We start from the raw sequence: 27,153 nt of genomic DNA, 5'->3' as shown, positions 1-27,153 counted from the left end.
AGACAGGATTCACAGTTACTTTTACTGTTGGTCTGTCAACAAATTACTGTAAATGTCCTAGTGATAAATGAAAAAGAAAAGACTATATACATACACTGTATTTATTTATTCATTCATGTGTATGTGTGTGATATAGTATGTATCTGTATAAAGTTAATTTAGCCTACTACATACTGCATGTGTAAAGCAAGTATAATATTCTACTGTAAGTGTAAAAATGCAACTGTAATATGAAGTATCAGAATCAAAATGAGCTTTATTCACCAGGTGTGCACAAACACACAAGGAATTTGTTGTAGTTCTCTTTAGGAGCTCTTGGTACATACATACAGTATACACATACATATGACATGAGAACAGAAAGAACATTTAAATAAGTAAAACTAAGAACATAATAAATAAGTAAATTAAAATAAATAATAATAATAATGTGGTATACATCTGGAACGGAAGACATACAGATTTGTGCATTATGTATTATATATACAGCAGAATGAATTATATATATATATATATATATATATATATATTTACACAACTCAATTTTACTCTCTCTCATTAGAGTACAGTGTACAGAGTGTTAAAGTACAGTGCACATTGCTGACATACATACCTGTTATGTCTACGAAATGCTTGAATGATTGAGAAAAAGGTTGTTCTCCCAACGTTTGGCTGCACCTTTAGACCCACATAACCCAATGTTAATGTCATAACTGAGTTCACAATCATGGCCCTTATTTCATCAGAAACGTGCAAGTCCTTTGCCTCTTCCTCTGTTTTGCCTCCCTATACCCTTCTACCACACATTCTTCTCTTCTTCTTCCCAGCTGTTGACCCTGTTTGTTTCCATGTTGTTCTTCCATTATTAGAAATTGTAACTCTTGTGTTGTGCTCTGTTTATATATGTTTTCCAGTTGAAGATTGATGACATGCATCTTTTAGCTGCTTTAGAGAATTGGTTGTGTCATTGGTTGATCTAATGCTTTACATTCCCCTGAATACATTAGTGAAATTCAGGATTCATCTGCAAAATTCATCAATTCAGGACACATTTACAAAAGTCTACAAAAGTCTAATAGAAATGTATAGATAATATACTTGACACATTATGATAACTAGGTCAACCATTTTGCATTTAATGACTTTGTTCTATTCAACAAAGAACCAAATAATACATTTTGAGCAACATGACATTAGCAATTAATAATGCAGGAATTGGCAGACAATAGTACATAATCAGTAGCATGAATGTACCAAAGCATTTGCAATTAGTTCAACAGAATGAGAAACTGCTTTAATGATGTGTACTAGTGACTAGATGGAGGTTGAACAAGTAGTTTTGAAAATTTCAGTTCTGATCTGAGAAATGTGCCAAAGCGACTGGGAAAAACTGTAAGTAGCTTCTAATTTGCATTGTGTTTAATTTTCCAGCATTGATTGAATGCTTCAGCACAGCCAATCGAAATTCCATTTTAGGTTGCATTGATGAATCAGAAAGAGAGGATGGCTGTAAAGGAAACATAAATAATGTAAAAGATGTTACATGATCCTTTATGTAGTAATCCTTAGTTGTTATTAGATAGATAGATAGATAGATAGATAGATAGATAGATAGATAGATAGATGGATAGATAGATAGATAGATAGATAGATAGATAGATAGATACTGTATATAATTCACTTTCTTTTTTATTACCTTCTCTTCCTTTCATTGTCATCTTCACTGCATGTCTCACTGCATATAGTCAAAGCTACCATCTTCAGACCTCTAGGGAAATCCATCCCAGCATCACACTGGAACCGTCTCCCAACTACAACTCGCCGAAGTTCCGCTCCAGGAACCAGAGCTACATGAGAGCGGTCAGCACCCTGAGCCAGGCCAGCTGCGTCAGCCAAGTCAGCCAGGTGAGGGTCACATCTGCTCGTTTTCACAAAGCTCAAGCAAGGTAATCTTGGGTTTTACACACACGTCATCAGTGCAGAATAACACAACACTTACAGAGGATTTAGGCCCCATTTTGCCATTTATATACAATATAGTGTTATCGTGTTTGTCTGTTTCAAAATAGCCAGATTTATCAGCCTCTAACATCTAAATCTCTCTCTTAAAGTGAAGTAATGGGGGTTGTATTGATTTCTCTTGAGGTCTTGCAACATGGTTTTTATTTCTCCAGACCCCCATTTTGCACACACACTCACTCTGGCTTTCTAGGCGTCATCAGTGGCTTGCTGTGGTCATTAGAGGATAATTCCCTTTCAATGGAACTCGATGGCAATCTCAGATTTTAGAAATTGCTAAATGGGAATCTGATAGGTAGTAAGAATCCTATCAGACAAGTTCAGCTTGACTAGACATATCACTTTATCGTAAAGATGCTCATCTCAGATTTTTCAAGTCAATCTAAGCAGGTATTGCTCGGGAACGGGAAGGATTTACAGAAAGCATTTCATTTCCTCCGACTTCTGCAGGAAGTCTTAATGTTTGATCTGCAGAGATTCAAGCCGTGGCAATATCGCAGTTTTTATCTCACGTACTGTACAGTCCTGTGTAGATAAGATTAGACTGAACACAGGGAGTGAGGGAGAGATATAGGCCTAACAGCAAATAAAGCCATGAAATGGAAGAAAGCAGCCAGATGAAAAAAATAAGGGAAGATGGTTACTTAGAAGAAACATGCTGAGATATATTGTCTTGGATTTTCTGTTTCTGCAGGTGAGCGAGACCGAGGTTAATGGGCAGTTTGAGTCGGTGTGTGAATCTGTGTTCAGCGAGGTGGAGTCTCAGGCCATGGATGCTTTGGACTTGCCGGGCTGCTTCAGGACACGCAGCCACAGTTACCTGCGAGCCATCCAGGCTGGATTCTCACAGGACGACGACTGCGTCCCCTCCATGACATCATCAACTGTCACCTCCACCATCAGGTCCACCACAGGTAAGTGGACTGTGTCTGTGGCTTGTGTTTGTGTCAAAGCAGGAGTTGTGGCAGTGGCAGTATTCCAGACAACTTACTTACTGTATTCAGTGACTTAGGTTTGCCTTTACCAAGCCAAAAATAGTTCAAAAGCTCTACATATTCTATATTACAATGGACATTTTTTTTTTTTTTTTTGGCTATTTACAATTTGACCTACATTTTAACTACATTGACCTACAGTAACTACATTTTACATAGTCTGATTCTGATCTTAAAAGCTTCAAGGCATACCTGAGTTAGTTTTAATAAATACGGTTTCTGGTAATACAATTGTAACCTTCAAAACGATGAATGAGCATTTTAATTAAGAAAATGTCAGTTTAAAAACAAGAGCGCTTAGCTCAGTGATTACATAATTTTATGAATTTCATGAATTTAAAATGTGCATGACTTAATTATTAAGAGCATAAATGCTGGACCCTGTGAAAGAATTGAAGAGTATAGCGTTTCTCAGTTAGATTCAGATCAGTGGAAAAGCTGTTTATCTAAATGATTATGTCTGATTGAATGCATCATATTACACGTAGCATGGCATGCATGCATGTGAACTGCTTACAGCGGAGTGATTGTTTTGTGTATGGCTTCATAACCCAGAGGTAAGTGCTGGTGTGCCTCAGAGCATAAGAATATGAACCCTATTGAATTCAATCCCCAAATATTGTGGCAAAAAATAAAATGGTGAAAAGTGAAACATCCAATTTTTTCTTCTTTTTTTTCTTTTTTCTTTTTTGTAATATTGTGTCCAAATTAAGATGACCTTTTTTATTCTTCCACTGTGTGTTTTGTCTCTCAAGATTTTCAATTTGGATCTCTACCTTGTCCTATTTTCTGCCTCAGTTGACTCTTGGCTAACAGACAGGGAGGGGGTGAAAAGCATTGATGGAGACACGAGGTGGTGTGTATTGCGATCCCAAAATGTTTCTCAGTCGGATGATTGTCACTCTGTGGGCATTCTGTTTCTCACTCTCGCACATCTCCTATTCTCTACCTCTCTCTCTCTTCCTCTCTCTCACTGTCTCTTCCGGCTGTGGAAGCTGGTTTTAAACGCATCAGTTTTGAGTTCTCTCTCCCACAGGGTCCGCAACTGAAGCCGTGCTTGAGCGTTTGAGTTTTCAGATGGTTTAAGGGTCAGAGGTGAAACAAGCCGTCTAAATAAATATAATTAAGAGCATCAAAGTCCAATACCTGGACAATTTAGACAGAGAATATAGAGTAAATATGCTCTGGCGTTTTTTTTGCACTGCCTTCTCACTGAAATACGCTTGCAGTATAACGAGCAATATTGGCTTTCTAACAAAGGGAGTCTCTTTAAAAACACTTGATTTTGAGCTTATTTTGACTAAATCCATTATAGTAAGTCTCATATATGTTTTGCAACAGTGACTGGGCAAGGAATATTTCAAAGAATATAATCACTGATCCCAAAAATTGCATGTGTTAAACCATTGCCAAAGCAATGAGCTAATTTTTTTTGTTTGAATTTGGCTGTTTGTGTGTCGAGGTACCGGTTGAAGACAATGATTCCCCCAGTAAAGACCTGGTCAGTGATGGGTCAAAGTGGACCTCTCATGTTCAATAGGGTTCATACCTGCTTTGCTGAGACACACACACACACAAAAAAAAAGAGACTGAAAGCTTTTGCTCGCAATTGCCTCCTTTCAAGGCACAAAGCACAGACCTGCTCTGTCAGAGGGACCTGATAATGCTCTATGAGATGCCGTTGTTATTATCCCCTGCAGGTGTCCTCAGGCTTCAGTTCTCTGTTTTGTGCTTTGAGAGATGAATATGCAAATAAAGGATGGAGTGAGAAGGCAGAGTAATAACAGAGAAAAAAAGCTGTGAGTCAAAATGGGATCTGTTTGCTAGCGTGATCACAATAACTCAAAACAATAACTAGCTCCCGTCACCTAAAGTACAGGGAGTTGAGATTGTGTTTGTTGCATACTGAGCAAAACTCAAATTGTACAATTTTACAAAGCCCTTCCATTTAAATTGTGTTCATACTTCTCTGAATCTTTCTCTTATAAATAATTAATTCCCATATCCCTGCATCGCACTGGTAAGATTTTTATCTGACCTGTGTGATAACATCATTCACACAAAAAAGATTTAACCCTGATCTGGCCTGAAACTTATTTTGGCTCACACATATTTGGTTGAACTCTAAATGGAGCCTGCAAACAGCACAAATCCCCAGCTGGCCTCACCACTGGGCACATTACATACACTGGCATTTTTATATTTTTCTTCCAGAGGGAAATGATGTGCTGGAGGGCACTGGTTTGCTTAATGAGGACAATTTACTCAGCGAGGGGCCAGACATAACCTCCATGGCCTGTGGGGATACGGGCCTCCGCGGGAGAAGAGATGAATCCAGCACCCTTTATGGTAATAGCTCACCCACCACGAGTCCCTCGTTACCCCCGCTGAAAACGAGCGCACCCATCAGGCCGCGCCCTGTTCAGTCAAGTGTCCAGGAGACGGCAGATCTGGCCCTGGCCATCAGCCAGCAGTGGAGGGAGGATGTGTCAGCCATGCGTAAGGAGTTAGCCGAGCTCAGAAAGGATCTGTGCACAGAGCTCAGAGCCTTTAACAGGAACTTTTCCACCTTCACGCAACATTACAGCACCTGGTCACCGAGCTGGGTAAGGGAAACCCAGACAGCTGCTCCTCAAGTGTCTGTCAGCACCCAGGCAGGAAGCAAGACACTGGTGCGGCAGAACACGGCAGACGCAGCGGTTAACTGCCCCTCACCAGTTGATCCCAATGTTTTATCCATGTCTCCCTCAGAACCTGCAGTTAAAAATGTCCTGCAGGTCTCGGCCTCTTCGCCATTTTTTCAAACTGACCCCAACTCTGAATTAGAAGACATTGATGATCCTACTTTTGCTAATCTTACCCCTCCAGATCCTATTGATGTGGCATCACTTTGTTGGCCTGATCTAGATTCGGACTCCATGACTCCTCCAGATCCCCCAGAACCAGTGCCAGAGGTAGAATCGTATTGCTTTACGAAGTCATCAACTCCTGAGCATGTGGAATCTGTTGTTTTAGACTTCACAAATGTAGAACTAGTGAACCTGGCCAGTTTGCAGTGGCCTAAACTGGATCCGGACGATACTGGCACTCCACCCGAAGAATCTCTTGATCGGCCCTCTCAAGAAACTCCGGAACAACCTGGTCCATATACACTGGACCTTGGTAGCACGTCTGCACAGGAACAGTCAGTTCTAGAATCAGTGCAACCATTGTTGAGTCATACAGACGAAGAACCTATGGACTTCACATCCCTAGAACTGGACTCTGTTGTCCTGAGTCCAATGACCCCGGATTCTATGAATCTTCATGACTTAAAATGGCCCAGTTTAGAATCTCTTGAGCTCAATGTTTCTGGCTCTCAAAGCCCAGGTCCTGTAGATCTAGCCCTGCCAAACCCTCCAACCCCAGAAACTGTCTATGAATATTCCCGTGAGTCTACAGAACAAGAGCCACCCCTTCCAGAACTACTGGACACCATTTATCTCCAACCTGCCACTCCAGAGCCTGAATCCCGAACAGAGTCTGACATATCAAACCCAGCAAGTCCTGAACCTCATTTTCCTACTTTTCAAAAGCCAGCTGCACATGAACTAGACACTCAGACTCTTGTTTTGTGGTCCAAAAAGGAAACATTCATGGTTTTTGCTGAAGAAGGTGGTGCCGTGAGCGTCCCGGAGTCCTACTCTGAAGAGGAAGATGACCAGAATGTAGATTCTCCTGACCCGATGATAAATTTCCCAATCCAGCCAGACACTGTGGACTCAGCTCCCCTGGAGTCTGAGACTCTCTACTCTGCCGTTCTCTGCTCAGTTGAGTCAGATACCTTTGATCCTGAAGTCACTTGCATGGATGAACCGACGTCACAGGAGCTGAATCCACCTGGACTTGCTACCATAGACCCAGCGACTGTGCACCCGTTCAATTTATCCCTGTTGGAGCTCCAGTCAGCTTTAGATGTATCTAAGAGCGAAACAAGTGATAATGGGTCACCAAAGGGAACAGCAGCCATAAGCAGCCCTTCTCATTCACCGTCCAGTAGGAATTTCCTGTGGATTCGATGGCAGAGGAAAGCACGTGGACGGCAGCCAATGTCACGGAGTGCCAGTATGGAAATTTACCACAAGAAATACTCAAACAATTCAGAGATGTCTTATATGTCACTGTCACTCTGAGCTCTTCGAAAAGTGCATGAAGCAACACGGGGTGTGCAATAGATAATCATATATAATATTTACAGACAGAATGTAAGACTGTTAGGTTATGTAGCAAGATGTTTACAGGTTTGTGTCTCTCCAATGTGTGTGTGTGATTATATAAGAGAGAATGAGAAGTAGAGAGTGGGTAAAAAATAGAAGGGATAAGACATTGTTACAATTGAGGCATGGATGAGGTTATGACAGAGGTTGTAGCTAAAAGCAGTCTGGTGACAGCAATGGCACTGCATTAATGTACTTCAGACATTTAGCACCTATTTACACTGCAAAACTGGTGAGTCACCTTGAACTTCACTCCTCTCCAGGGACACTCTCTGGCTTTACATCGACTGAAATGTATTTTAGTAAATACTGTGATTGTTTTTTGGCAGAGAATGAAGACTTCCAGTCAAGACACTCTCTCCAATGAACTTTAGAAACTACAGAGTAAACTGTAAAATAAATCTCTGTACGAACTGGTCCCGGATAAACCAGAAATTTGTTCCTTGGTCATGCTCTGATAGGGTGGAGGATAGGGAGAGTCCTTTTTCAGATGGAACAAGACAAAGTATGAAATGGATGTCGGCCAAAGACTACCTGAAACAACTGCATATTGCTTGGATACATTTTATGGATTTTGATAATCTTTTTTTTCTCTGAATGTATTGTAATGGTTGTTTCTCTGGTATGAATGATGGAATTATTTATTCCATTTTACTCAATGTCTTCAGAGCCAAAGTCTCACTGTAAAAGTGGAGGACAGATTAGTACTGTGAAATTATTTTTTTTCCCCTTTTTTTTTTTTTTTTTTTTTTTTTTTTTTTTGCTCAAATCTTATACAGATCTGGTGGGAAATAGGACAGGTTGAATGTGATATTTTTGGATTCTCTTTCTGGGGATATTCATATGTGGAAATATATCAGATATTAATATTAAATGGATATTTCTTAAGGTGACTTACATTTAAGGAATTTGGTTATTGAGGTTTGAAGCTCTGTTAATCTGCTGGGGTTTCACGAACAAACACTGAGCATGTGGGTAGTTTATTTAAAGTTTATTTAAATATGGGATATAGATCTACAGACCACAAAACTGCATATGGGTTAGGAATGAAGAACTGTGGTATAAACATGCACTTTGAGGTGATTGACCACTACTTGTACAGTTAGCTGTAACCTTTTAAACAAAATTAATCATGCACAGTTCTTATAAATCGATACTAATCTTGTAAATCCACACCTATTATTATAAATTAGATACAAAATACTGTGCATCCTTAATTTCCACATATAATATATTCCCCAATGATTCCCTATATTATTTTAAATGTACAGCCTATTGTATCCACTGATCGTTCCTGCAAATATTAATAACATTATACACGCAGCTCTCATTAACCGCTATGAGAGCTCCCCATCTTTAAAATGATATGCCAGTGTATTTGTGCCAATATGATGACTGAAGCTATTGATGTCAAATCAGCAGTCTGTATGTATTATTATATTATGTACATGTATGAGAGGGAATATCAGGGTACTAAAGAAAACACTCTGGCTATCTCTTAAGTTAAGATTTGGTTTGTTATGGACAAATGCAATGCAATGACCTTGTATCTGACAATCAGAGGAAATTTTGAAACCAGATACAGTAATGAATTATTAGCATTCTAATTATTAGCAGCAGTTTACAACTGATTAGTATGACAAAGTCGTACTAAAACTGAAGTAGTTAATGTAGTGGAGATTGCAGTTTTACGTTATTAGTAGTAGTGATGTATTTTTAATCAAGTGGTTGTAGCTAATGCATCTAATCATGTTTAGATTTATTTGCTTGTTTTATTTATTTATTTACTTAAATCCTGGACTTTCAGGGCTCTCTGCTTTTTTGTTAGTCAGCCAGCCAACTGACAGACATTTACAGTGAGCCTTGAGAACAATGCAAATATTGGATGGTTTTTAAAGCTTATAAAGACTTTAAATGTGTTTCCCTACAAATTAAACCATGGCAACATATCTTTAATCTGTAAATATTCAATGTTAGAATGGAAATCTTGGCTAATTCCCAGTTTGCATACTACAACTATGTACAGTATGGTCATAAAATGGTCTTAATACAGCATCAAAGAGTCATTACAAGCGGCGACCACGATTTCCTTGTGTAGCGCAGGAGTTTGTGGGAAATATTAACCTATAAAGCACAGACAGATGCATATTTTGAACATTCACTAGAAATAGTATGCAATTTTGTGATTCGGAGGACACTAATTCTTATCTCATATACTGTGTAGTACAACTAGCATGCGCACTGGGATTTAGCCATCGCTAACAGGTCTTCCTTTATTCACAACAGAGCTCTCAGGCCTTATTTTAAAACATTGTCCACACATTGCCCTCTGCTGTGCTGGAGAGCTATTTCTTGAGTAATAAAAGTGGGTTTTACGTACATATCTAGAACAGACCCACAGGTGCTTAAAGTGCAGGACAAAACTGACTGTAGCAAAACAAATAAACACATTAAGATGCTCATTGGTCCCATTCCCACTATATTAAGTCATTGCAAGTCTTTTCAGTGGGCAGGAAATACCTAACATAGCCTTATGGGTCATTTAAGTGTAGTAAAAGCAGTGTTTCTTTGGGAGGGGTGGGGTTTTTCTTGGTACTGCACATTTCATTGGCTGCTTGTGCATTGTGTGCCTTGTCTGGCTCATGAATGTGGGCGTTTAACCACCCAGCCTCAATATTGTTGTGCCACTGTGATTTTTTTTTTTTCTTTTTCTTAATGGCTTAAAAACTTCAGAATGAAACCATTTTGACTGTAAAGTTTTCGAATATTTACCACAGAGATCTGAAGCCTGAAAAACCATGTGAAAATGAGCCTCTTTATCTCTGTGTTTCTTCACTTCTGTCAGCTGATTGTTGGTTTTTCTGAGATCATCTTAAATGTCTGCAATCATGATGATCTGTAACTAAGTGAATGTTATTAATTTCATTAAATAATAAAACAAGAACTTTTACATCAGAACTTCAACTGTTTTAGACCGATGGTCTCTGAACTGGGAGTTCTTTTAAAAACTTTGTTGTAAGCTATACAGTTGTAAGCTCTCTGCTCAGTTCTCTTTACACACACATGTACGCATCCTTTTGATTCTCTGTACTGGTAAGCCTTATTATCCTGCCTGATCTGCTGTAATAATAATATTAATTTCCCAGTGAAGGCCCTACAGGTAGACAAGTTTATAGCTGAGCAAATTACCACAAGCAGTAACACTTTAGATGTCATCGCAAATAATTCAGTGTGACATTACACAAAAGCACAAGTGATCAGAAGGTTCTGTGAAGCAGAATTCATGTGCAGTTTTCAAGAGATTGCAGCATGCGGTTTTGGCGTTATGATTTCATTTCTGAAATTGTTAGCTTTCTGACTAAAACAGATATTTAGTTTAGGTTGAAGTGACTCTTTTTTTGTTTTGGATTTTTCTTTTCTGATGTATCTGGTTTCTTAAATACACAGTGGAAGATTTTTATATATATATAAATGGATGATCACTTTTCATCAGTTGTTTTATTAATAATTTTCTAACTGTAAACTACCTCTGTTTAAATCAAATCCCATGATGCAAAATTCAGTTTTGATGTATGTGTACTGAGCTCAGAATGACGTATGTATGTATGTATGTATGTATGTTTGTTTGTATGTTTGTGTCTGTCTGTGTGCGAGTGTGGTCTGGCTTCAAAAAGTTTGTGTATGTTTGCTTATAGGAATTCAGTTCCATCTCCCTTCTTCAGGCAGTGTGGACCGTCCTTCACAACAGCCACCAGGTAAAGGCACACCACTCATCTTTTTATTATAGCTTTAAATTAGTATATACATCCATCAACTAGGGTTCATGTTCAGGTACCTGCATCAGAATAATCAAATACTGTATATTATTTATCCCATTCAGAATTTTAAAACAGCCTTTGTTTAAGAGTTATAAGCCATGAGCCAAACTAAGCAGCTAAGAGGTGAATCACAGCATTACAAACTTAAAAAGTACAACAAAATTTTTTTTAAAGATGTTGATTATGTATATAGAAACAATAAATGCATTGTTTATTGCAAAATATGTGTATATATATATATATATATATATATATATATATATATATATATATATATATATATATATATATTAAGTAGTATATATATATATATATATATATATATATATATATATATAAGTAGTATATATATATTATATATATTTTTAAGTAGTTTGTTAGTGTAGAGAGACTCTATGTCATTCACAGTGCTCTCACTATAATGCCCTCTAGAAAGTTCGCAGTTTTCTGATTGATGGAAAATTTCTAGTGGATTTTCTTGCAGAATCATGCATAAAATAGTACCTCATCAGGAATCCTGCTGCTAAACACAATTCAATCATGACAACTTTCGGAATGAATTTAAATAGCATTTATTAATATACATGGACTGTACATACAGTGGGTACGGAAAGTATTCAGACCCCCTTAAATTTTTCAGTCTTTGTTATATTGCAGCCATTTGCTAAAATCATTTAAGTTCATTTTTTTTCCTCATTAATGTACACACAGCACCCCATATTAACAGAAAAACACATCATTGTTGACATTTTTGCAGATTTACATGGACAGCCATTTTTAGGTCTCTCCAGAGATGCTCAATTGGGTTTAAGTCAGGGCTCTGGCTGGGCCATTCAAGAACAGTCACAGAGTTGTTGTGAAGCCACTCCTTCATTATTTTAGCTGTGTGCTAAGGGTCATTGTCTTGATGGATGGTAAACCTTCAGCCCAGTCTGAGGTCCTGAGCACTCTGGAGAAGGTTTTTGTCCAGGATATCCCTGTACTTGGCCGCTTTCATCTTTCCCTCGATTGCAACCAGTCGTCCTGTCCCTGCAGCTGAAAAACACCCCCACAGCATGATGCTGCCACCACCATGCTTCACTGTTGGGACTGTATTGGACAGGTGATGAGCAGTGCCTGGTTTTCTCCACACATACCGCTTAGAATTAAGGCCAAAAAGTTCTATCTTGGTCTCATCAGACCAGAGAATCTTATATCTCACCATCTTGGCAAACTTCATGCGGGCTTTCATGTCTTGCACTGAGGAGAGGCTTCCGTCGGGCCACTCTGCCATAAAGCCCTGACTGGTGGAGGGCTGCAGTGATGGTTGACTTTCTAAAACTTTCTCCCATTTCCCGACTGCATCTCTGGAGCTCAGCCACAGTGATCTTTGGGTTCTTCTTTACCTCTCTCACCAAGGCTCTTCTCCCCCGATAGCTCAGTTTGACCGTACGGCCAGCTCTAGGAAGGGTTCTGGTCATCCCAAACATCTTCCATTTAAGGATTATGGAGGCCACTGTACTCTTAGGAACCTTAAGTGCAGCAAAAAAAATTTTGTAACCTTTTTGTGCCTTGCCACTATTGTGTCTCTGAGCTCTTCAGGCAGTTCCTTTGACCTCATGATTCTCATTTGCTCTGACATGCACTGTGAGCTGTAAGGTCTTATATAGACAGGTGTGTGGCTTTCCTAATCAAGTCCAATCAGTATAATCAAACACAGCTGGACTCAAATGAAGGTGTAGAACCATCTCAAGGATGATCAGTAGAAATGAACAGTACCTGAGTTAAATATATGAGTGTCACAGCAAAGGGTCTGAATACTTAGGATCATGTGATATTTCAGTTTTTCTTTTTTAATAAATCTGCAAAAATGTCAACAATTCTGTGTTTTTCTGTCAATATGGGTGCTGTGTGTACATTAATGAGGAAAAAAAATGAACTTAAATGATTTTAGCAAATGGCTGCAATATAACAAAGAGTAAAAAATGTAAGGGGGTCTGAATTCTTTCCGTACCCACTGTAGGTTTGTTCTTGGCGGACTAGATCTGCTACACTGCTGCTGCTGGATGAGTGAGAATACATCTAAAATGCACATGAAAACATTGAAGTGAATTTAGGCAGCTGCAAGGAAACTTAGGGAGAACCCCCCAAGCAGATCTAGGCAGGTGGTGCTGAGGAAGGTGGAGGGCAAGTGAAATCCCATGGTGTGCTGCAATGAACTGATCCGATTCGAAGTCAGGAATAAATAGTTTACGTACTGTAGATAGAACAAAACGGAACAATTGGATGACCAATTGAACCTATCAGCTGCTCAGAAGAGTTTCATGACTAAACTATATATTTATTAAAGTTCTATTAAAGTTCCCCTGTCGAAAAAAATAAAGGGATTTTTACTTCCGGGATCCGACTCTATTGACCTGTTTTGATAAGAATGTTCAGCATTCATATTTTAACTGACAGTGATGTTGCTGTGGCATTTGCATACTGAATTGTGATTGATTTAATTTTGTTACATCTATTTAGATACTGAATTTTGATTGGTCTTGTATCCCTAGCATATATTTCACCATTTATAGCCGTCTAATGATTCTTGAGTGCAGTCAACTTAAAACAAAATGAGTGTCACCAACACTGTTCTTTTGTAGTATTGTAATCACTAGTTTAGTCAGTGTGAAGCACTCTCAAAAACTTGTTCGCTCTCATTTCCCCCTTCCTCACTTCCTTTCTCTTCATAACGATGAAAGCACGGTGTCATCGCTCTTAGCTCATTTGATAAAACAGGCAGCACAGAGAGAGTTACGAGTCCCTGTTGCATTATTTGTTTGGCTATAACATCTATTTTTGTACCAGTGCTGAATCACTCTGCTCGCTCCTTCTCCTCCTTTCTCATTCATTCTCGGCCCTTCAAACTATCCCCCCCCCCACCCCATCTCTTTGTTACGATCCATCTTTCTCTTTTAATCTCTCCTTATCTCTCTTTCGTTCAATCAGTCTTTCTGAGTCAGTTGTTCATATGACCTTTCTGTGAGGTTTTAAAGCTGGCTGATGTGATGAGAGGTGGTTTAGCAGGGTTTAATACTTTTTTTTCAGGATTCTTTGATGAATACATTTTAAATGTCTTTTCTGTCACTTTTGATTAATGTCTAATTAATTCCTTTCCAAAAAAAAAAAAAAAAGAAAAAAGTACTGACCCCAAACTTTTTTTTAATGGTATTTCATTCTCTCCTACAAACTCTAAAAACGTACACTCAATTATGGGACCAATCTAAATCAAAGATCCATTTATCTGTCTGGTCCAGCTGTGTGGATTAGAGCAGAAAAAGATTTGTTGATAACCTTTTGCTCATTAGAACGCATGGCAGGCTTCAAGAACATCAGAGTGCTATTTCTCACTGTTTTTCTCCCTTATTAATGAAGTGAGAGTTTGTTTTATAATTATGTATACAGTATGTAACTTGCTAAAATAAAGTCCGGAGGCTCATTTATGACACATTTTCTTCGTTTTGAATGTATTTGAATGAATGAGTAATCAGTGTTTTGCACAATATGTTCAATATTCAGAATAGTGGCCGATTAATATGGTGGTCTTGACCATTTCTTAAATCTTTACATTTGGTCTCCCTCCGATCTTGAATATTTGGTAACATCGTGTTGATGTACAGGAGATATTTGACTTTAAAACTCTCCCTCTAACAGCGGTCACCTACACACCCAGTACACCCACCTATAAGAGGACGCCTCCACCCGTGCCCCCTCGTTCCACCTCTAAGCCCCTCATCTCCATCACAGCGCAGAGCAGCACAGAGTCCACGCAGGATGCCTACCACGAGGGACAGCTGGCCAGAGGTGGTCAGTGTTTTTCTGGCTTTTTTATTGGCTTTTTAATTTTATATTTTCATCATTTTAATGTTAAGTATTTTTTCTATTCATTTCTATTTTTCTATAAATATTTCTTACATAGCTTTAATTTTTTTCTCAGTTTTAGTAATGTTAGTACTTAAATTTATTTTAATTTGTTGCCAAGGCAGCATTCCTATTGTTTTTTAAGTTTAAGTTTTTCAGCTTTTATTTTTTTTAGCATTATTTCAGTTGCCCAAATACAATTTTTAATAATTTTAGTTTTAGTTGGCAATAACAAACAATGTTGGGGAAAGTTACTTCTAAAAGTTATGCATTACAATATTGCGTTACTCCCTAAAAAAAAGTAACTAATTCCGTTACTTAGTTACTTTTTATGAAAAGTAATGTGTTATGTTACTTTTGCATTATTTTTTTCTCACCTGGGCTGGGCTTGCTTGTTTGTTTTTTTAATAACAACAACAACAACAAAAATTATATTGTTGGCAAATGTTAAGGCCCTTTCACACTACAAGTGAAATGAATAAGCCTGAAGGAAATGCATATTCACGCCTGTACAGTAGAGGGCGCAGCTCAAACTAACTTTTCAGCTGTGCTTCCATTCTAGATTAAAGAAGAACAGGATACAGAAAAATGAAGTTCAGCACTCTTATTTCTAAAGCTAATCTAAAGTAATTTTTGCTTATTAGTATGGTTGAATTAGATCATTGAAGATCAGCAGCAAATACAGTAGTTAATAAAGTGAGATTAAATACATAAAGTATATTTGTGTAATTTAATAGTTAATTATTACAGGTTTGCCTAAAATTCTGAGATTGTATTTCAATGTTTTTGTTCATTTTGAGGAATACTGAATGTATTCATGCAAGTGAGATGAGTAAATGCATGTTCACATTTAGTCTAGAACTACAATAACCATCATGTTCACACAGCGCACACAACACCTCTGCACTTTATTTCTCTCAACATGGGGACAGGAGAGCTATCAGTCAATTAATGTGACAAAGTAACTTGAATTACTTATTCGAAAAAGTAACTTAATGTTTTGTTGTAAATTGAAAAAGTAATGCATTACTTTACTAGTTACTTGAAAAAGTAATCTGATAAGTTACTTGTAATGCGTTTCCCCCAACACTGCTAACAACACTGCATAAACTAAACAATACATGCGTTTACCACAGTATGTGAACAATGAGGGAACATCCAGGTTTAATACAAGTTAAGCTCAATCCACAGCATTGGTGTAATGAATGTAAAATTGAATGTAACTTTGCACAGCAAAGGCTAGTAAGTGATTTCCTTCATACTAAAATCATGTTAATATGCAATAAATGCAGTTTTCTATCTTTTTTTCCCACAAATATTCCTTTAAATCTGGACATTGCATCATTCACAACCTCACTCTATTTGTCCTCAGAATGGCAGAGTCTTCTCTTTATTCTTGTCCCACAGGCATTTGGGGTTCTGAAGGGTTGAGTCTGAGTTTGGGTCGAGCCCTTTATAACTCTACTGACAGTCTGGACAGCGCCAAGGCCGTCACTATTGCCATGGAAGCGGCTGCCATGGCAATGGCAGGAAAGAGACACCCCTCCACAGACAGCCACAGCTCAGTAATGACCTGTGATAAAGCTGTGCTGGTGTCCAAGGCGGAAGAGTACCTAAAAACACCAAGGTCTTCAATAGGAATACAGGTGAAGTGCAATAGTTTAATCCTGCATCACCACTTAAAAGAATAGTTCATCCAGAAATATAAATTCTGTCATCATTTACTCACTCTGATGTCATTCCAAACCTCTATGATGGTTTTTCTTCTGTGGAACACAAAATAAGATATTTTAAAGAATGTTTCAACTGTTTTTTGTCAGGACACTGATCGTCAGTGGAGTCCAAAACAACAATGAATTCCTCAAAATATCTTCTTTTGGTTAATCAATGGCGAAAACCTGTTTGCAAAGAGTCGTATTTTTGGTTTGTTTTTGCTGTTCTGTTCTGTGACTTCAATTTTAACTGGTTTGAATAGAAAGCTGCCTTTTCTTACCACCTCCCTGCTGTTGTGAGCTCCCGTCTGTCTGTTGTGAGCAAAATATTCTTGAACAGAGTGCTGACTAATGATATATCCAACCCACAGGCACTCATGCAAAGTGAATCTTACCTAACCAAAGCAATATAGGTTATTTTGAAGTCCAAACACAGAAGTATATACAAACCCATACACCTCCAGTCTGTGTTGTCATGCTAAAAATAGCTTCCTGTGAGTCATCATACCGCAATCCATTAATTAACATTCAACTCAGGCTTCACTGAATGGGCTCTCCCTCTCTCTCCTTCCCTTAATCTCCCTATTTCCCCATCCCTCTCTCTTTCGTCCTCCCTCCCTCTCTCTCTTGCTGTCTCTTGCCAGCAGTTATCTGTCTTTGCCTTGTGAATATCTGTGTTGAGATCATGTCCTAATAATGTTAAATGGGTTTGCCTCTCTCAGCCCTTTGGTGCATCTGTTTTCCATTCATTGTCCACACTACCCCCTAGAGGTTATGCAGAGAAGGTAGCACAATTAACTGCCAATGGGGGTAAATTGAGTCCATAAATATTTATTACCGGCCATGAAACAGAATTTTGAATTATTATATTTATTAAAAAAAATATGTTTGCCTCAAGACTGCAATTATTTAGCTGTTCTCCTTGCATATTAGTGACAAACGGCACAGGTCTCTGCCACTCTCTGTCACACTGCACAAGATGAGCCAGTTTCTGTTGTTCAATGAAACAAAATCTGTTACAAAAACAGATTAAAAACACATTGTTTTTTGGCAGCTTAATTTAAAGAATATCCCACATAGTTCTGGAGAACAACTAGGTAAATTTATAGTGTTTTTATCCAGTTTTTAACCAAAAAAAAAAAAAACTTAAATAAATTTTCTACTAAAGTAACTGATTGATACATGTCTTTGATTTGAGTTGATTTAATATGTCTGGTTTTAATCATGCATTATGTTGAATTTCCTAATATAGTGACCAGCCTACCAATTTTTACTCACCAAAACCCATTTTTAATTAAACATAACACTTGCCAAGTTTTAAACTTGATTCTTGGTTATGTTGGGAGTACACTGGTGAACATGCTCTATTAAACTGCATGTCATGAAAATGTAAATGTGATGTGTGTAATTTGACATTCCAACTTAATGTACAGAGACGACTCTAAGTAAGCCATTTAATCTGTAAACACCGTGTCTCTGTGGCACTTTCGACTTGCCGTAGCAACATTTGATCAACAAATGGCGTGAGTTTGTTTAGCTGAACGACGCATGATAGACTGATGCTGAAATGCCACACTAAAGTTCAATATTATGTGAATATTTTTCAGATTGTGTAGAAGGGAAAGTCTTGGTGTATCCTTTCAGGTAGATGCAGAGAGATTGTAGTTTCTGAGCTGTGTTGGATTGCGTCATGAAAGTGGTCAGATCTAAAGGAAAAGAAAAGCAAGCAGACATCTTCTTTATTGTGTCAGTTGTCATCTTCCTTTTTATCCTGCTTGACTGAATCTCATTTCCTGGGCCAGTCTGCTGATGATAATCCACTATTTCCTGACTAAAATGGCATCTAATTTTAGTTGACTAGTGAATGGATGAGGCATATATATACAGGTGCTGGTCATATAATTAGAATATCATCAAAAAGTTGATTTATTTCACTAATTCTATTTAAAAAGTGAAACTTGTATATTATATTCATTCATTACACACAGACTGATATATTTCAAATGTTTATTTCTTTTCATTTTTATGATTATAACTGACAACTAAGGAAAATCCCAAATTTAGTATCTCAGAAAATAGGAATATTGTGAAAAGGTTCAATATTGAAGACACCTGGTGCCACACTCTAATCAGCTAATTAACTCAAAACACCTGCAAAGGCCATTAAATAGTCTCTCAGTCTAGTTCTGTAGGCTACACAAGTTGTCCAAAAGATGACCATTGACACCTTGCACAAGGAGGGCAAGACACAAAAGGTCATTGCAAAAGAGGCTGGCTGTTCACAGAGCTCTGTGTCCAAGCACATTAATAGAGAGGCGGAGGGAAGGAAAAGATGTGTACAAGCAATAGGGATAACCGCACACTGGAGAGGATTGTGAAACAAAACCCATTCAAAAATGTGGGGGAGATTCACAAAGAGTGGACTGCAGCTGGAGTCAGTGCTTCAAGAACCACTACGCACAAACATATGCAAGACATGGGTTTCAGCTGTCGCATTCCTTGTGTCAAGCCACTCTTGAACAACAGACAGCGTCAGAAGCGTCTCGTCTGGGCTAAAAACAAAAAGGACTGGACTGCTGCTGAGTGGTCCAAAGTTATGTTCTCTGATGAAAGTAAATTTTGCATTTCCTTTGGAAATCAGGGTCGCAGAGTCTGAAGGAAGAGAGGAGAGGCACACAATCCACGTTGCTTGAGGTCCAGTGTAAAGTTTCCACAGTCAGTGATGGTTTGGGGTGCCATGTCATCTGCTGGTGTTGGTCCACTGTGTTTTCTGAGGTCCAAGGTCAATGCAGCCGTATACCAGGAAGTTTTAGAGCACTTTATGCTTCCTGCTTTCCCTTACAATCAACTGCAAGTGTAACCTGCTCTGCACGGGCCTCAAACCTGGGTCTCTGGCATGGGAGTCAGACGCTCTAACAAGGAGGCTAAAGTTGCTAGAGCATTTCTTGAGATCAAAGGAGTGAGGTTTTCTCGCACAGCGACTACTAGCTGGCCTCCGTTACACAAGCTTGCATTCAGACCTGCCTTCATCAACAACTGATGGATTTCTTTCTTTTTTTTAATAAGCTGTTTCACTCAGATGTACATCACAATATGCATGAAAAGATCTGTTGCTACTTTTGTTACATCGCAACTTTATCAACAAAATTAACACTGATTCCAAGTCACCTGAAGCCGCAAAATTGCTTTCTTGATGTTTTTTTTCCTCACACAAATGTATCATATGACTTCAGAACACTTGGAATATAGTGCATGAGTCATATAAAGTTCTTTTATGGTGCTTTTTTGTCCCTTCTTTTAGCATGACACTGAAAGCCCCTTGTACCTGTCAACCCTTTGCACCTTCACCACACCAATTTTGAGATTTGTTTAAATGTGACACAATGACTGAAGTGACCACGTTTACCGCAGAGTGCTGCAGTCCAAGGTACAGTTTTGTATCTATGAAGGAACCCTGAGCACGCAGAGTGCACTCCCTCACACATTATCAAACAGTGGAGGGAAGCACTGCTCACCTAGCCGTAATCCTCGTTCCTTCATGCCTGACCGTCTGACTCACTCAAACAGAATTCCTGCGCTCAGCCTTTCTGCTTTTTTACGTTCTCAGCGGTCAGACCGATAGATCAGTGACAGCTGATTTGTCTGATCTGTGATGTGAATCATCTTGTTCTCTGATTCTGAGGTCACCCTTTCCCATGCTGTCCTTTTCCAGTGCTTGTGTGAGTCACACTTTCTTCAGATGTTCTTATAGTGACAGACACTTCTAAGCAACAGACATCTTTTTTGATATACCCGAAAGATTGACCTTCAGTTATTCAAGTTATTACAGGATTTCTTTTTAGCTAATTTGCCATCTCAGGACTGCCTACAGATCACTTCAATAGTCGTGGAGTGATAATTGTTAAAAATAACTGCTTAATTATTTAAAATGAAATTAATAATTTATGAGACAAATGTTTGTGGTTGATTTTTAAGTTTTTTTGGTTTTTTTTGATGCTCACCAAAAGCAATATAATATTGTGAAATATTACAATTTTAAAATAATAAGCTGAATTTTCAGCATCATTACTCCAGTTTTCAGTTTCACATGATCCTTCAGAAATCATTCTAATATACTGATTTGCTGCTTAAGAAACATTTCTTCAGTTGCACTGCTTAATATTTTTGTGAAAAACATGATAGTCACATTCTTTTATGATTAGAACAGAATCTATTTGAAATAGTCATTTTTTGTATCAATTTAAAATCTTTGCTGTCACTTTTGATCAATTTAATGCATCTTTATGTGTATGTGTGTATATTTTATTTATTATTTTATTATTTTATTGTGTATTATATTTAAAAATTGCTCCAAAATTATTTAAAATATGTTGTCTGTGCTACAGTTGTTTGGAGCTGTGGTTCACTTAACTAAATGACATACAGTGGCATGCGAAAGTTTTGGAACTCCTTTCAGAATCTGTGAAAATGTGAATAATTTTAACAAAATAAGAGAGATCATACAAAATGTGTGTTATTTGTTATTTAGTACTGTCCTGAGGAAGATATTTTACATTAAACATGTTTACATATGGTCCACAAGACAAAAAAAATAGCTGAATTTATTAAAATAACCCCGTTCAAAAGTTTGGGAACCATTGATTCTTAATACTGTGTGGTTGCCTGGATGATCTATGACTGTTTTTGTTTGTTTGTTTGTTTTGTGATGGTTGTTCATGAGTCCCTTGTTTGTCCTGAGCAGTTAAACTGAGCTCTGCTCTTCAGAAAAATCCTCCAGGTCCTGCAGATTCTTCGGTTTTCAAGCATCTTTTGCATATTTGAACCCTTTCCAGCAGTGGCTGTATGATTCTGAGATCCATCTTTTGTTCAAAAGTTTTCACCCCTGGCTCTCAATGCATCGTGTTTCCTTCTGGAGCATCAGTAAATGTTTGAAACTTTTTTAATAGTTGTGTTTGAGACCCTCAGTTGACCTCAATGTAAAAAAATGGATCTCAAAATCATACAGCCACTGCTGGAAAGGGTTCAAATATGCAAAAGATGCTGGAAAATCAAAGAATCTGCAGGACCTGGAGGATTTTTCTGAAGAACAGAGCTCAGTTTAACTGCTCATGACAAACAAGGGACTCATGAACAACCATCACAAAACAAAAAAAACAGTCGTAGATCATCCAGGTAACCACAAAGTTTTAAGAACCAAGGGTTCACAAACTTTTGAACGGGGTTATTTTAATAAATTCAGCTTTTTTTTTTTGTCTTGTGGACTATATGTAAACATCTTTTATGTACAATATCTCACTCAGGACAGTACTAAATAAAAAATAACATGCATTTTGTATGATCTCTCTTATTTTGTTAAAATTATTCACATTTTCGAAGATTCTGCAAGGGGTTCCCAAACTTTCGCATGCCACTGTAGTCACTCCAAGTTTCTCAAGAGTTTAATGCAAGTTTCCATCACCAGTTTGTCACATTTTTTTGTACTTGAAAGAGAATTTTTCACTAAATCAATGTTGAAAACCTTATTTATTATGCCAGATTACATAATGAATACAATTACTTAAAAATGAGCCTCTTACTCTTTTTGAAATATTTTGATAGCACATTATGTATTATTTATTGAGTTGCTTGTGGACTAGAAACTGTGTGAATGTTTGTGTGTGTGCATTTTTATCTCTAATTTTCTCAGCCTGGAAAATCAAACTGAGCTTTATCCCCCCTATAAAACTAAAATCGTTTTTGTGTTATTTGTCAAAATGTGCACGTTGCCCTGGTTTCTGACTTGTGACTGAACTTACAATTTTAAAATCAGCGGCTACCCCATTCATGTGCATATTCCATGGGATGCACAAGTCTGACACTAAATTGAAAATACAGAATTGAAAATTTGATGTAAACTTTGAAAAAATTGTTTTAGGAGTTAATAAACAATAACAGCATTATGATGCAACATATTTACAATTCTGCTCAATTTATAAGTTATAACAGTAATGCTGATCATATCATTTGCGATCAAGTACATGGTCAATAATCATCTGTTAAAGGTCTGTGTTGTCATTGTAGGTGGAAGCGGCGACTGATTCTGAGTGTGAAAGCAAAAGCTCTCGAGAGTATCAGTCTGTTGGGATTCAAGTGGAAGACGAGAGACGGTAAATATCGAGCACCTCTGTTTTATCTCTATGTGTGAAGGGTTTGTGAGGTGCGATTTGCTGAAGTACCAGCTGAGTGTGAAATGTTGTTGTCTCATTTGAGATCTTTCTCTCTCATACAGGCAGGGCCGATTTAAGCGGTCCAACAGTGTCACCGCCGCCGTTCAGGCTGATCTGGAGTTGGAGGGTTTTCCTTTAATGGAGGATAAAGGTCTTCAGTTTGGTGGAGGTTTCCAGCGTCACAGTGAGCCCAGCACCCCTACGCAGTATGGCGCCGTACGGACCGTCCGCACCCAGGGTCTCTTCAGCTACCGTGAGGACTACCGCACCCCCACGGAGCCTCCGAGTCCCCAGCGTAGCCCCGAGCCCTGGCTGGAGCCCTCGCCACGGGAACCCATCGCCACCGTGGCGGTTACCGTGACACCGCCCCAACCCACGGATTCGGGAAGAGCGTCGCCCTCGTGCAGGAGAGACGGAAGCTGGTTCATGCAGCTTCTGCACACGGAGACGAAAAAGATGGAGGGGTGGTGCAAAGAGCTGGAGGGAGAGGCAGAGGAGAACGATCTGTCAGAGGAAAGTGAGTTAACAGAGCTCTGGATTCATGAGCCGTTAAATCTTTATATTATAATATTTGTTTGCTGGAGAGTTTGGCTCTAGGTTTCAAAGTGTCAGGTATGAATCCAAAGAAGTGTCACATTTAACCGTGAAACGTTTGCAGAGCTCCAGGTTATTAGAGGCTCACACTGAGAGTGCTGCCATGTGAGCAATTACGTCTGTCAACATCTGTCAGGTTTCCATGGCAAAGAGCTCAGAGCAGCGCTGAGACTCTGAACCACTGTCTGAGAGAGACAATGCACAGAAATGAATGCGTGAGAAAGTTTATGAGAGTATTCACATACTTTCAGAATATATTGACAGTCACATACTACACAGTGCATCTGTCATGTTCCCATTGTACTTTGACCCTGCTGAAAGAGCTGGTTTACTGGTCTCAGATGGTTTAAGTACAATTTCACCTTGAGCAACAACTTTCTTGGTACAAACAGCACTTAAACTTGAAAAGAGCAGATGTAGTACACTGTCTTTTTCAAAAGTTTGGGGTGGTTTTTTTATGTTTTTGGTAAGCTTAAAACCATTTTTAATATGAAAACTATTTAAATGTATTTAGGAATTTTATTCCTGTGATGCAAAGCTGAATTTTCAGCATCGTTACTCCAGTCTTCAGTGTCACATGATCCTTCAGAAATCATTCTAATATGATGATTTGCTGCTCAAGAAACATTTCTTCTCATTAATATTATCAGTGAAGAAAACAGTTGTTCTGCTTAATATTTCTATGTAAACCATGATACATTTTTACAGTATTCTTTGATAAATAGAAAGTTCCAAAGAACAGAAATTATTTGTAAAATAAACCTTTTATAACACTAAAATGTCTTTACTGTCATATCACTTTGCTGAATAAAAGTATTAATTTCTTTCATAAACAAAAACATCTTACTGATCCCTAACTTTTGAACATCATTTGTATTGTTCGCTTACACTCAAAAAAATTCTTTTATGATATTCATCGAAGTAAATAATACAAAAGAAGTGCTGCATGGGGTATGAGTTCCTTGTCTCAGTGCTCTTTGGGCATAAGGGATGGTTCAGCTCATAAAAATAATGATAGTCCAAGGCACTCGAATCTTTAGTTTTAAAAAAGTCTTTATTTCATCATGGCTATAAGTTTTAAAATCAGGTGACAAGTGCAAATAAATTAAATGCAACATAACCCAGTTACCTGGAAACTGTTGACATAAAAAAGTTAAGTAAATCCAACGTATCATTTATCATACTTACTGATTTCACATTTTCAGCTTTCTAGCAGAAACATGCACGTTCATGTGCAAGTTTGCTGGTATACGAGTGTACAGACAATGTATGAACTCCATTAACTGTATAAATGTGTGAGATTTTCAATAGCTCTCCAGGTTATTAAATATTTATCTCTTTCCCTGTTTGTGTATTAGTCCTGGGGAAGATCCGGAGTGCAGTAGGAAGCGCACAGCTCTTGATGTCCCAGAAATTCCAGCAATTTTATTGGCTTTGCCAGCAGAACCTAGTAAGTAACATCAGCGCACATATGCCAATTTGTACACGAGTTTGTGTTCTATTTATGTTATTGTGCTACGCTTTGTACTCACGGCAGCTCTTCCCCCGATGCACCGACGCACTTCCACGGGGATTGTCTATGCTGGAGTAATTGTGGTGTAGTTGACGGCCTTTTGTTCTGCTGTCATATTTATTAAATATGATACACAGCAGCACATCAGCTGATCTGAGCCAGGCATGCAGAGAACACAAATGACCAAGTACTGTGGCATGCAAAATAGAGCAATGCTTTTGAAAACATCCTAAATCCTCTTGAATAAAATACTCCTCTATTCAGTGGCAATTTGGCAAACACTCGCAGTGGTTGATTTGGCCACATACGGATTTATGAAATAACAACAAATGATAGAAAAATATAGTCATTGCATCAAATAAAATTGGTTACACTTCAGCTGTCGACTTTAAGCTCTGAAATCTGTAAACATGATAAAACTGTGCAACCGCTGAGGACTAGTTGTGCCACTTAAAAGTAAAGGTAACACTTAGTCTATGGAACACATATTCACTACTAGGAGTGTTCCCTCAATAAACTCCTAATTACTGCTTATTATTAGTTAGCAAGGTAGTTGTTGAGTTTAGGTACTGATTAAGGGATGTAGAATACGGTCATGCTAAATAAGGCATTAATATGTGCTTTATAAGTACTAATAAACAGCCTGTCACAGTTTAAAGTCCAAAGATGAAGATGCGTCAAAAATAAACTCAGATAATCCAAAACAGCATAACTGTGCACTTAACACAAACAACAACCCACAAAGAACTGAGGAAACAAAGAAACTTAAGTATACACTGATAACAAACTCAAATACGAACAGCTGCGAGGATTAAATGAATATCCATGGGAATAAACAAGTGGTGGGAAACATGAACAAAGACAACAGGCAATAATAAACAACCTAAAAGTCCATGAGAATGAAAACTAAACTGACATTGCCAATTTGCAAGTATGCATGCTACTAAGCAACTAGTTAATAATGAATATGTGTTCCCTAATCTAAAGTGTTACCAAAGTAAAATGAAGAAATCAATTATCAATGCATTTAATACAAAAATAAAAATGTAAATAATTAACTATCTAGTTTACATTTTTTTTTAAATTCATGTTAAAAAATAAAGTTTCATAACACAATACATAATAATTTGATAAATGCCATTTAATAAAGTATTTAAAATAGGTTTTCTTTATGTATTTGCCAAATGCTTTTGTTTATACATTTATGAATTGAGTTTTAAAAAATGCCATACAGTTCACACATGCAAACTCTATCAGCAAAAGTATTTGGCAAATACATAAAGAAAAGCCCATTTAAATTTAAATGCTTTATAAAATGGTATTTTAATGTTGCATTTTTCATTGTTATATTTAACTATTTTTAACATGAATTTATTTGTCAACTCTGATTTATTTATTTACATTTTTACTTTAAATGTATATATTTATTATTTAGGTATAGTATTGCGTTTCAAATGTTTGGTTGTGTTGCAGGACCCCAGCGCCATGCCTCGGCCCACCTCTCAGGACCTGGCCGGGTTCTGGGACCTGCTGCAGCTCTCCATCGATGATGTTACCTCCAAATTCAATGAGCTGCAGAAGATCAAGTCCAACGATTGGAGGCTTATTGAGAGTCCTGTGAAGAAGGTGAGTGCTAATTGGTTAGACGATTCGTGGTGGTCATATTAGGCATCAAACCTAATTTCATACTTCTGATTGTACTGATAAAATGTTGTTTTTTGACATATACACTACTGTTCAGAAGTTTGGTGTGAGTAAGATTTTTTATATTTACACTTAAATAATGTTGAAAAAAATCTATTTCAAATAAATGCTGTTCTTTTTAGCTTTCTATTCATCAAAGAATCCTGAAAAAAAAAAAATGTACCACAGTTTCCCAAAAAAATTAGGTTGGACCACAAAAGGACAAATAAAAAAAAAAAAGTCCCGCTCATGCTCGTCCATATAATGGCAGTGAATAGCGACCAGCATTAAGCTTTAAACTCAAAAGTTTCATATATACACGTGTCATATATTCCAAGTGTTCTGGGGGTATACAATAGGGTTTGGTGAAAAATAAACCAAAATTTAATGTATTATTTAACGAAAATCCTGACCTTGGCCATTGATCTTCTGTGCATGGCTCTATCAGCACCACAGTCAAAGCCCCTAGTCCCCT

General features: G+C 37.8%; 1 protein-coding gene across 4 annotated transcripts in view; it reads left to right on the top strand.

The window, feature by feature from the left end:
* Window positions 1–27,153, top strand: part of dlgap2a (discs, large (Drosophila) homolog-associated protein 2a) — a 141,225-nt gene that overhangs the window by 109,761 nt on the left and 4,311 nt on the right. For 3 of the 4 annotated variants that reach the window (XM_048191070.1, XM_048191068.1, XM_048191066.1), the window contains 9 exons: window positions 1,746–1,905; window positions 2,714–2,933; window positions 10,966–11,025; window positions 14,764–14,916; window positions 16,378–16,616; window positions 22,743–22,828; window positions 22,951–23,405; window positions 24,841–24,932; window positions 26,469–26,621. In XM_048191070.1, the coding sequence (XP_048047027.1) occupies window positions 1,746–1,905; window positions 2,714–2,933; window positions 10,966–11,025; window positions 14,764–14,916; window positions 16,378–16,616; window positions 22,743–22,828; window positions 22,951–23,405; window positions 24,841–24,932; window positions 26,469–26,621 (1,618 nt within the window). The remainder of the gene's footprint in view (window positions 1–1,745; window positions 1,906–2,713; window positions 2,934–10,965; window positions 11,026–14,763; window positions 14,917–16,377; window positions 16,617–22,742; window positions 22,829–22,950; window positions 23,406–24,840; window positions 24,933–26,468; window positions 26,622–27,153) is intronic. The other variant, XM_048191067.1, reaches the window with a different exon arrangement.

Source organism: Megalobrama amblycephala, linkage group LG5 (assembly GCF_018812025.1).
Source record: "Megalobrama amblycephala isolate DHTTF-2021 linkage group LG5, ASM1881202v1, whole genome shotgun sequence".
Lineage (NCBI taxonomy): Eukaryota > Metazoa > Chordata > Actinopteri > Cypriniformes > Xenocyprididae > Megalobrama > Megalobrama amblycephala.
This window is presented reverse-complemented; position numbering and strand designations above follow the sequence as displayed.